At 35.8% G+C, this 12664-nt stretch overlaps 1 protein-coding gene across 1 annotated transcript; it reads right to left on the bottom strand.

Moving 5' to 3' along the window:
- Positions 1-919: 919 nt before the first annotated feature.
- LOC131057667 (protein MNN4-like) lies at positions 920-1836 on the bottom strand. Its single transcript, XM_057991821.2, has 2 exons — positions 1427-1836; positions 920-1310 (listed from the first exon to the last, which is right to left on the bottom strand). The coding sequence occupies exons 1-2, from the start codon at positions 1766-1768 to the stop codon at positions 921-923; spliced, it is 732 nt and encodes a 243-aa protein (XP_057847804.1). The 5' UTR covers positions 1769-1836; the 3' UTR covers position 920.
- Positions 1837-12664: the final 10828 nt, after the last annotated feature.

Below are 12664 nucleotides of genomic sequence, written 5' to 3' on the forward strand. Positions count from 1 at the left end.
ACTTCATGTGGTTATTTTGTGAAGGGATCATTCAGCCTGAAACTATAAAAAAAACTTCTTCGATCTACCAAATTCCACTTGAAATATTGAGATAGCAACCTTGCAACATTCATGGATCAGAAAATAACATTGTTTTGAAACACCCTATAATCTCAACACAAAGAAATTGTGCTTGAATAGTTGGCATCTATAAATTAAAGTAGATTGTGTAAAAGTACTCCTTCCAAAACAACAATTTAAGCATTATCAGAAAATTATTGACTAAAGTACATTGTGTAAAAGTACTCTTTGAATCTCTTTAACCAGCTGATCTATAACAGTTCCAAATTATCCCAGCGATCGTAAAACCTACACTCAATAGTCACCAATAACATATATATCTTCCTTCTAAAAGAAGAAAAAGCCAAACGGACTACAATATTTGGTATTCACACAATTGAAATGCTTAGTACTCACTACTCAACAATCAAAATACAATATCATGCTGAAAATGCAAATGGTGAAAAACAATAATCTCTGACTACTCTAATCTACAAACACATACTGCTGAAAATGCAAATGGTGAGAATACAGAGTATTTAACTTTCAAATCTACAACTATTTCTTTTCTTTTAACTGCCTTTAGAAATATATTGCAGTAGCTTAAAATAGAAATGAGATATCATTCAAGTCTTATACCCATGCATTTTCTTTAGATGAAGATGGCTAAGAATGGTACGTGCATCTTATCTTGCATCAGTCAAACTGCCAAAAACTGGAAATTTCCTAGCCTATACACTTTAGCTGAAATTAGAGTTGCTGCTAAAGATAGAACAAAATAACAAAATGCAATAAAACAAGGTCTAAAGTTTGAACAGCAGTTAACTCACTGCCAACATAAAATCTTCACAAGTAAAACGTCTAGTCTAAGAACAAAAACCCTAACAACGTTTATCATTCGACTCCTTACGAATTCGCGCCATCCTCATTTGCAGTTCTTCATTCATTAACGCAACTCGTCCAATCCTAGCTTTCAACTCAGTTTCTTGCACCTGCCGCCACTTCTCGTTTAGTTCTTCAATTTCAAAATCATTCAGTGGGGCTTCCAACATATCGCTTCTTATGTAATGAGAACAAGGTAAACTATCAAACATATCAGCCCTGTGCTTGTAAGAGGCTGACCCTTTGCGCTTCTCATTTCCTTGTCTCGCCTTATTTTGAAAGGCATCCATAATACTCTTGTTCTCTTTCCCAAATTCTTGTTTTGCTTCACTTATCATAGATTTCACACACCCCTCAATCATATTCTTGGTGTGAATGTGATCCAGCACCTGGTTTGAAATTTGGATTTGAAAACCACCATCAAATTCAAATTTTAATGCCACTATAAACAAAAAAAATATATATATTAAAATGATAATAAACAAGAGTTTTTCGAAATCGTTACCTCAACACTTGAGTGTTTTTCTTTCCCTTCATCTTTTTTTTTATCATTCTCCACCAGACTGCTCTCTTTTCTCCTTTTCAAAATGCTGTTTTCCCTTTCATCAATTTCTTTGGTCTCAGTTGTTACCTTCTCCTGGAATCTGACTTTCTTTGCAGCGGAGGCGGGTGTAGGTTTTTCTTGTTTCTCCTTGCCTTTGCTGCTTGTATGCCTCTCATTTTTCGACTCCTCTCCTCTCTTGCGCTTCTTCGTTGAAATGGGTATTGAAAAAACCTCAACAATTTCATTGTTCCCTCCGCCCTGCCTATTATTTGATGGCGCGGTTTTCTCTGAAGAAGCCGCCATGCTGTAAAAAGAAAGATAGGCGGGGAGCAAAGAAAAAACACAGAAGGCGCGTTTCTAGGGAAACTCAGCTTTTTTTGGTCAGGGATTTATATCGGGTATTATGGCGGGTTACAGAAGACACGCTCATTTTGTAAAACCGGATGCTCTTTTTAATGGAAATGTCACGGTAATGAGGTTCCCAGATCAGCAGATTTATGACGGAAATATAATTAAAATGAGTAGCTTTCTTTCAATCTAAAATTAATTACCTAGGTACCTCACAACGCAATCAACTTTAAACGATTCGGAAACCATCATGTACCTAGGTACCTCACAAGCCTTTGCCCACCGGAAGTCGGATAAAATTCGCCGAGATCAAAAATTTCAAATCAAATAAAAGTTTGCCGATAGGTGTTGAAGCGGTAATCTCGCGAATTTCCGATACAACTGTTGGAATATCTTGTTATTTTCTTAAGCTGCAAAATTTTATAGGCAGTTTGCTTTTTGAAATTTAGTATTCAAATTGCAATTTAGTGACCAAATTGCAGTTTAGAGGCCGCTTTAAATGAATATTCAATGATTTAGAGGCAAAGTGGTCAATCTTATTTCACCATTTATTTTCCTGTCGTTCTTATTCGCACATGTGGGTGAGTAAAACCAAAGGAGAAGGGGATTAGAATAGGTAAAATCTTAGTATTTTAATTTGAAATGATTTTTTAATTATATTAGTTAAAATAAATTTTAATTTTAAATAATAATAAGGATGAAAATTAATTTGAAAAGGAATTGATAAGATTTAGTTAATAGTATTGTAAAGGTTAAAATAATGTATTTTAATAATGACTTTTCTTTTAACCTCTTTTATGAAATCATAGTCGTAATAATTTTTTTTATAAATTATTTAAATCATATAGAAGATATAATTTATATAGAATATATAAATAAAGATAATGCTCTGAGATCTGTTCATGGGTTAATCCTGTTTGTAAGAACTTTGGAAACAAGGAGGAGATTTGGTTAAAACCCGAACGAGGATGGGTTAAGATCAACTATGACGGGGCTTCTAGGGGTAACCCGGTACTTTTGGAGCGGGATGTGTAGCTTGCGATGATGAAGGGAAGGTTCTTTTTAAAGGAGCAAAAAGACTACAAGATGGAATAAATAATGAGGTAGAGGTGCAAGTAGTTTTGTTAGCAGCTGATTTGGCAGTAAACATGAAGGTTTCGAAAGTCCATTTAGGGGAGATTTGCAAGTTGTGGTTAACGCAATCATGAAAGGAGTAACCCCGAGTTGGATATTAAATAAGTTTATCACATTAATCTGCTCAATATTAAAATCTTTTCAAGATTTTTGCATCTCTCATGTAAGGAGAAGTGGAAATGCCAGTGCTGATGGATTGTCCAATGTGGCATGTGATTTAGCTAAGGTAGAGGTGAGGTGGTGGGATGGAAATGATAGTACCATTCAATGGAGTTAAGATAATCTTCTAAGTACAGTACCTTGTCATACTTGAAATGTATTTCTTTTCTCTTTGTTCGTGTGCCTAGGCTGGCTCGAGTATTACAAGCAATTAATGCCAAAATCCTTTGCATTGACGACGGGAGTTGGGAGAGCTTCATTTATTGTTAGAATGAGAATTTGCATTCGTTCATTGTGGCAGTCGAGCGATTTTGGTGGTGGCAATAGTGCTCTCTATGTAGAGTTAGGCGATTTTGTGGGGAGTGCGATATGGAAGCCAATTTCATACTCAAAACAACTAAGCTTATGCTTGCTTTTCGGGGTTTGGTTCCTTCAAAATGGCTGCAAAACATGTTCATTCCAAAGGACCCCCTATTCTTGAGGGTTGTTCAACTAGTTCTTGGTGAGGAGGTGGTTGTTATTGAGCATAGATACAGAACAAGGGTGGTTATCTACGCCTTAATTATGGTGTGGGGACTCGAATTTGCTTATTCTCGTGTGGAGGTGAGAAAAGTGATGACGATGATAGCGCCAAGAGATTATTTGCTCAATATGGAATCTTTGTTGGAGTGGGCGGTCCCGGGATGCGGCTTTAATGTTTCGGAAGGCATTCCGGAGGAGCACGTTGAGCTTAGAGGCAGGCATGAATTCCTTTTCTGAGACATCGAGAAGAAGTAAAAGAAAGATTTCAGGATGATGAGAGGAGAGGTTGGGAGGGCCTGATAATGTACATTGAAATCATGGAATTGGAGGAGATTATTAGGCAAGCGAAGGAGAAAGCTGGGGTGGTGGAGGAGGAGCAAAGGATGTGACTGATAACCAGGCACCTAACTACGGAAATGGCCAAGCAGAATATGTCGCAGGCTAACAAACCGACTGGTGAAGTGAACAGGGCTAGGGAAGTTGCGAGCTCATCGAATGCAAAGGCGGTGAAGAAAGAGAGATAAACATGCTGCAGGGAAGGGTACCTCTTCATGCCATTTCTTTTTTATGTTAAATTCTTGTTTTGAAAATCTGAACTTTCAGTTAGAATAGTTTGAATAGTTTATGCCAGTTTTTTGTCTGGCACTATGTGTATGTTATTCTCATACTTGTAGATGTGGGGTAGGGTTTGTGCAGACTACGGGTTTATGGATACTTTTTTTATGGGTTGTTTGGAGTCTTTTATGGGTGACTTTTTGGGTGGTTTGAGGGATATAATCCAGATGAAGATGTATTGTTTAGTTTTATTCAATAAAATACAAAATATTACTGATAAATAAAAAGAATATGCTTTGAGAGTCTTTTGTTCTCTTTGGTCTCTCGTTTGAAACTTTTAACTTTGTTTTGTATGTAGAAATGGTCTCATTTTACTCGCTGGGCTCTGGTCTCTTGCTCTAGTTGGGCATTTTTTCCTAATTTTCTTATGGTATGCTTTTCATCTTTTAATGTTTTATAGACTTCTAATGTAATATTATACTATATTTTAAATATATTCCAGCTATTGCCCTTTATTGATAAAATAAAAATAAAAAATTATAAAGAATATATGTTGTAAATTTATAATCAAATATACTTATATAATCAATTTCTTTATACAAAAAAATCAAATATGAAAACATTATTTTGATCTTTTTGTTTCATTTTACATGAGACATGACGTAAGTTGTGAATAATTCCTTGAACAAAGAATGTTTGTAGAAGAAATTGAATTTAATGTGGTGATGAAAGCTCCCTAATTAACAAACTAATCTCTCACTTGATGTGTCAAATACTATAAATTGTAAATCGTTTATTTCTTTTTTAATGTAATATATTGTACAAAGAGGTGAGAACATGAAGTTAGAATAAATCATTGGCACAAAATACCTAGTGAATCAAAGTTGCAAATAACTCGAGGCAATTCACTTCCCTTCTTTTGAGTGAAATGCACTACTACATCATAGCAAAGAACATGTCAACATTGTAAATATCTCAAGGTCATATAAACTCAATCATCCTCACAAGATACTACTACTAGAACACTATGATACTACTATCAGGACGCTATTATATTCATTTCTCACATTCTTCAATTCATACCCTCCAATATATCACTTAATGCATATTTTACTATTGGTGTAACCATTGCACCTCCATTTGATGCAAGTGCTACTAATAATGAGTAGCTTTCAATCTAAAATTGCCTACCTACCTCACAATGGCATTCAACTTTAAAAAATTAGAAACCATCATGTTGTAAACACCTACTAAAACAATTAGTGAGCATAGTTGATTTGAAACGATAAAGAAGAATAGTGACCAAAGTAACATATCACAAAAAGTTTTTGTTTTTTTTAAGTTGAATAATATAATAATTTTTTATATAGAAATCATTTATTTATCACTAACATCAAATCTTTGAAATAAAGAATAGGAAGATTCATGTATTGGGATTTGTAGTAGGAAGATTCATATATTAAGATCTATAGTATGCACAATATAATCACAATCAAAATCATTTTTTGAAACACTTTACAAAACAACATAGATTTATCAAATAGAGTTATATCAAACATTTTCCATATAATTACAAACACTATAGGATTGAACAAATGGTCTACACTAGCAAATGCACCTTGGTGTGCAATGGGTATGACGAAGAGGTGTGGAAGGTCGATTAGGATTAATTTTTGGTCTATTGGTTGCATACATTTGCAACGCGTGAGCTCAATCAATAGACTATTTAGAAAATGATGTTGTTTGTGCAACAAATTTAACAATTACCTTTCACATGATTAGTGAAGTCTTTCGATTTGTGCCTCCACATTTGATGCATTGTTATGTCATCTTGTGTGTCATTGTGCTTGTCTTGATACCTTGTGTGCACATTGGTGTGTAATGTACTATGTGAATATCACGTACAATGCAAAAAAATTGTTTGTTCAATGGTTTAATTAATGTCTTGTGTGAAAGCTTGGGGCATTATATTATGGAAAAAATTTAAAAGGAGGGAGATGGAGATATAGGGAGAGAGATGTATGGATAGAGAGAGGGAAACATGTTTAGAGATAGTTTAGAGATAGAGGGAGAGATAAACATAGATGTAGAAATGAAGATATAAGGAGAGAGGAAGAGGGACAAAAATAGATGCAAAGAGGCATTGGGAGAGGAATATATATATATATATATATATATATATATATATATATATATATATATATATATATATATATATATATATATATATATATATATATATATATATATATATATATATATATATATATATATATATATATATATATATATATATATATATATATATACGGAGATAGAGAGGGAGAGATAGAGAGAAAGAGATAGAGAGATATATAGGAAGAGGGAGGTGAATGTGTGTGTGTGGGGCAGGGGGGGAGGGAGGGGAAGAGATAGAGAGAGTAATATAGATGGCGAGGTAGACTGATGGGGAAATAGAGATATAAAGATATATATGAGGAGTGAAAGGGAGAGAGAAGAAGATATAGGGATATAAAAAAGAGATATGGAGGAAGGGAGGGAAGGAGAGATGGGTGAGTTAAAGAGGGGGAAGATAAAGAAAGAGTGATAGGTAGAGGAGGCAGAGAAATAATAGGAGAGATGGAGAGACATACCAATATATAGAGGAAGAGGAAGAGATAGAGAGATATATAAATAGTGAGGTAGGGTTGGAGATATATAGATATATAAGGAGATATAGAGGGTGAGAGAAAGAGAGAGATGATTAGATGGATAGAGAGGCATACAAACATAAAGAAGTGGAGATAGAGAAATAGAGATTGAGAGAAATAGAGGGAGATAGAGAGAGGTGGAGAGAAAGAGGGTGATATAGATATATATGGGAAGAGAGAGAGAGAGAGAGAGAGAGAGAGAGAGAGAGAGAGAGAGAGAGAGAGAGAGAGAGAGAGAGAGAGAGAGAGAGAGAGGAGGGGGGGGGGAAGAGGGGTAGAAATCTAGATATATATAAGGGATACAAAGAGAGCGAGGGAGTGAGATGGGGAGAGTAGAGATCGGGTGGAGGGAGAAAGACAAAGGGAAAGGAGGGAAGATATGTAGAGGAGGGAGATCAAGAATAGGGGAGAGAGAGAAAGATGGCCCAATATATAAAGTGGGAGAGATAAAATGACTAGGGGAGAGATGTAAGGAGATAGAGGTAGAGAAGGAAAAAAAGAGAAGGAGAGGGAGGGAAGGGAGAGGGAAAAATAACTTAATAGATAGATATGGAGGGGAGTGATATGGATAGAAGGAGATATATAGATATGGAGAAGGATAGGGAGGGTAGGAGAGATAGAGTGAATAAGAGAGAGGTAATGAGATAGAGGAAGAGGTAGGGAAATAGAGGTAGAGAGATATGGATAGAAAGAGATAGGGAGGGGAGTAAGGGGGAGATAAAGATAGTAATAGAGAGGTAAAGATATAAAGTGAGAGAGATGTAGAGATAATAAGTTATAGATAGAGAGGGGGGAGACACGGGGAGATAGATATAGAGGGCACATTAATGAGAGATAAAGGTGATAGAGACAAGTAATAGAGAGAGGTGGAAAGGGGAGATAGAGTGAGATAGAGACAGTGAAGGAGAAATAAGGAGTGTTTGTGTATGTGTGTGTGTGTGTGTGTGTGTGTGTGTGTGAGAGAGAGAGAGAGAGAGAGAGAGAGAGAGAGAGAGAGAGAGAGAGAGAGAGAGAGAGAGAGAGAGAGATAAAAAGAGACCAATTGATAGGGAGAGTGGGAGAGGAAGAAATATGGATAGAAAGTGGGAGAGATAGGGATAGAAAGGAGAGATAGGGACAGATATGACTTGGGAAAGATATAGGAAGTGAGAGAGAAATAAATGTATAGAGAGGGGGAGATGGAAGGGGAGAGGGATAGGGAGAGGAAAAAATAGAGATAGAAATAAGGAGAGAATGAGGGGTAGATGGAGAGATAGAAAGATGAAAATATAGGAAGTGATATATATAGAGAGACATATATACGCAACTTTAAGAGAGTATGAGAGGTAGAGGGAGAGATGGATTAAATAAGAGAGAAAGACATATAATGATATATAGGTAGAGGGATAGGGAGAGATGAGAAGATAGATGTGAAGGGGAAAGAGTGAGAGATAAAGGAGGTCATGGAGACAATTGAGAGAGAGAGAGAGAGAGAGAGCAGACAAGGGGGACAAGAGTGTATGTGTGAGAGATATAGAGATAGAGATGGGGAGGGAGAGGTATATGGAGACGAAGATAGAGATGTAGAGAGATGTAAATCAATAGAGAGGGAGGGAGATGTAGGGAGAGAAATAGAGAAGATAGAGATGTAGGGGAAAGATAGAGGAGAGGAGAGGGATGCAAAGAGACATAAAGAGAGGGAGAGATCTAGAGATAAAACTATATAACAAATATATTATATATTCTATTTAACAATTTCTAGTATAAAATATAACATTAAATAATATATAACTATAATATTAATTTAAAAAGTAGATCTTATATTATATAATAACAAAGCAGTATATTATATCAAATATTGTACATAATTTTAAATATAATTATATTATATATAAGTAAATTGTACTATATAAAAATATCTTAAATATTAATTATAAAAAAAAAAATTGTATTTAATAATTATATATATAATCTGTGCATATATAATTATATTGTATATAAATTAATTTCTATTATAATTTGTATATTCCAGATCATTTACTATTTGTATTATAATTAATATTTTTTATTATAAATTATAGAATATAATAATAATATCATTTATGTATATGTAATATTATATAATAATGTATAATTATTTATATATAATTTATTGTTTTATATATTAATAATATAATACATTATATTTATATTTTAAAATTTGTAATAAAAAATAGAATAATAAAAAAAATATTATGTTATTTTGAAAATAAATTTAAATTATATAAATGCATATTCAAATATTTTCTCATTTAATTTTCCAATATTTATTTACTTGATTTTATTGACATTTACATTAATTATATGCTTATTATAACATTTAATTAATTAATTTATAAATTACCAAGAATATATAATTAAAAACTATTAAATTTTATTTCTTTGTGTTGGTGTAAATAAATATTCATTTTGGATATTATTACACTTTACTTAAGTTAACTTAGGATAATGCATCTCTTCGTAGTTTGGATTTGAGACACTTAGGGAAGTGTGCACATAGGGATAGAGCTTGTAGGAGAAATTCCACCTTTTGTGGTCTTATTTTGCTGTTACACTCCACATTCGGTGGGTCATCCACCTCTTGTGGAATATTATATTATTTCTCCTACCTACCCCTAGTATTTCTTACCTACCCTTGTTTCTCATTGAGCCACATGTCATAATTGTATGCTTATACATCCATATGGCCTTGCCTATATAAGCAGGCCTATATTCATTGTATTGGTAAATCCAGTTGATCATTTGCATATTGATGAGAATACAGTTTGTTCTTGTCATTCTATTGTCTCTCTTTTATGCTTTTCATTGTGCCCTTGATCTTGGAAAAATCCTACATGGTATTAGAGCTATTGGGGCTTCATTGATTAGTTTTTTGGAGACATTTTGGAGGCTTCTATTTTCGGATTTGGGGATCTTCATTTTTTGGGGGCGTCATACAGCGATTTGGACATCACTGTTGAATCTGGGAGGCCGTTTCCATAAATTTCGACTATAAAGTCGACCTATTTTGGTGAGAAATTTTTTTTCCCCATTTTGGCTATTATTGTACGGATTTCAAAAAATTTTAATTATTTTTTCAGAAAAAAAAAAGGAAAATTTTCGGAAAAAAGGGCGATCAAAATTTTTTTTGAAAAAAATTCGAAAAAAAAGGGCGAATCAAAAAATAAAAAATAAAAAAAATCAAAAAGCAAAAGTTGTTTGGGGGTCCGCAGACCCCCCCGTACTTTGTCGTACCCTGCAGGTCTGACGCCCGGTTCCACTTTGCAGTGCCTGCCGTGTACCTCCCGCGCCGACGTGTACCCGTCACCGCCGACGTGACCCCCGCCGACTGCCCAAACTCCCACTGGCGCCCAGGTTTCTCGTCGTCGCCCGTCCAGACCTGTCTCCGACAGCTCCCTCCACCTATGACGACCTCGGCTCCTAGCCCGCCGCCGGCCAAAGCTCTCTCTGGCAGCTCGCTTCCCTCCTCTCCGGCGTCTTCTAAACAGGTGGACCCGTGCCCGCCACGTGGCAGGCAGCCACTGGCCCATGATCAAAACCGTACACCCAGTCACAGAGCCACATCATCTGTCCGTATGCACTGTCAGATCGCCACGTCATCAAACCGTACGCCTAGCCAGCTACCCAGTCAGCAGTCCGTACAGTACGGATGCCCAGTCAGTAGGGAGGCGAAGTTTTCACGACGGTCATACGGCTGTCAAATTTAAGACAATGAATTGCTGAGGTCAGTGCCACATCAGCAAACTTTTGAAATTTTTCAACCCCTCTCCATTGAGCTTTTCAGTTTTGCAGTCCAACTTTGAAAGGCCATATCTTGCTCATTTTTGCTCCTTTTTTGGTGCAATTTTTTTTGAAATGGGCTAAAATTTCGTGATCTTTGCAGTGGTATGGTTATTTTTTGATTTTGGTGCACAGGTTTTTCGGAATTTTTGGATTCTCTCAGCTGTACCTGTCCAATCCTCAATTCTGCAACTTCAAAGGCCTCTTTTAAGCTCATACGACCTCCTTTTCAAGTGCCATTTTTTTTGAAAGTACATGTATTTTTGTCTACTTTCATAATCTATGATAAGATTTCAGAGATTTTGAGTGGAAATTGTACTTTCAGATATTGGTCTTATTTGGCTTATTAGGTACTTGTAAAGTCCTTGGATCTTAGTTTAGATCTCTTCATTATTAGTTTGAGTCTCTTTTGGCCTTATTGAGGTAGTTGTAAAATTGTAATCAGAAGTCCACTTTGCCATTTTTTGCAAGTGGCCCATTGTATACGCACTAATTATAAAGTGCCAAATCATCACTTTTGGGGGGGTTCTTTGATTGAGTGAATTTGGGGGGGCTGTCTTGTGTGATTGTGCCTCTCTTTATGCTCTTTCCATTTTTGTTGCAATGAGTCCTCATAAATTTCCACCTTTAACTCCACATAATTATGCATCATGGAAAATTAAAGTATGGAGTAAATTAATGGAAAAGGGTCTCACACATTACATAGATGGAACAATAACAACACCACCTGATCCTAAGGCTGATCCAAATGCTCAATTAGAATGGCTCACAAAGAATTGCATGGCTCTTGGAACTTTGCACAAGTATGTCTCAGATGACCTCATCTTTCATATTGAAAAGTGTACAACAATCAAGGAGGCTTGGGATATGTTTCAGAAATTGTATGGTCAAGTTGATGAAATCAGAGGCTATAAGATTGACAATGAGCTCATCAACTTGGGTCCCAAGAGTTTTGATACAATCCAAGATTATGTCACCAAAGCAAATGAGCTAAGAGCAAAGCTTAAGGATTGTGGAATTGACAAAAAGGATGCTCAGCTGATATTCAACTTGTTGGACAAGCTTGCACCAGAATATGCAACATTTGTGTCTAGCTTCCAAACTCATCGTTTGACAGTGGGGAGTTCCTATGTTATGCCTTCATTTGATGCTTTCACAGAAATGTTGATATTGGAACAATCTAAGTTGTTGAACATGGGGCTTCTCAAGTCTTCAAAGTCCAAGGCTTTGGTGGCTAATCAAGGGAATCAAGGAAGTCAAGGCAAAGAATCCAAGAAGAAGAAGAAGCAATCCAAGTCTAAGCCACACCAGGAAAAAGGGTAATCATCCTCTCCATCACAAGGCGATTTTTCATCCTCTTCCAAGAAGGGGACACCACCTAAGAAGGATAAACCAACTTGTGCATATTGCAAGAAGTATGGTCATGATGAGCATCGATGCCACGCAAAGCAAGTTGATGAATTAACTAATCTTCTTAAGAAAAACAACATCAACTTGCCATCCACCTACACAAAGAAGGATTCATCTCCTTCCTCTTCCTCACAGTCTAAGGGAAAAGGGCAAGCATTTGTGGCTACAACAGGTTCTTCACAGCAATGGATACTTGACTCGGGTGCCTCATATCACATGGGTTCTACAAAGGAGCAGTTTTCTTCATTGGAGCCATCTAAGGTACCTCACATTTACATAGGTGATGATACATAGGTAGAGGTTGAAGGGAAAGGTTCAGTTGACATGGATGATGGAACATTTGAAAATGTTCTCTATGTTCCTAACTTGTCTACCAACCTTCTCTCTATCTATCAAATCACTCACTATGGAAATGGGAAAAAGGTTGAGTTTACACTAGATTCAGTTGTGGTAAAGGAACTTGATGATGATGCCTTGGTAGGAGTGGGACAAGTCAATGACAACTCAAGGCTTTATTCATTACCCCACTTTGTGCCAAGTTCACCTTCTAGGGCCTTGCTTACTCATTCAAATTCAGAAAGTA

Source organism: Cryptomeria japonica, chromosome 2, assembly GCF_030272615.1.
Source record: "Cryptomeria japonica chromosome 2, Sugi_1.0, whole genome shotgun sequence".
In the NCBI taxonomy this organism is placed as follows: Eukaryota; Viridiplantae; Streptophyta; class Pinopsida; order Cupressales; family Cupressaceae; genus Cryptomeria; species Cryptomeria japonica.

Bases quoted from the DNA above. Each gene is read 5' to 3' on its own strand.
- LOC131057667 (XM_057991821.2), bottom strand. From the start codon at position 1,768: ATGGCGGCTTCTTCAGAGAAAACCGCGCCATCAAATAATAGGCAGGGC. The intron at 1,311-1,426 runs GTAACGATTTCG...ATTTCAAACCAG, and splicing joins AAAAACACTCAAGTGTTGAG to GTGCTGGATCACATTCACAC.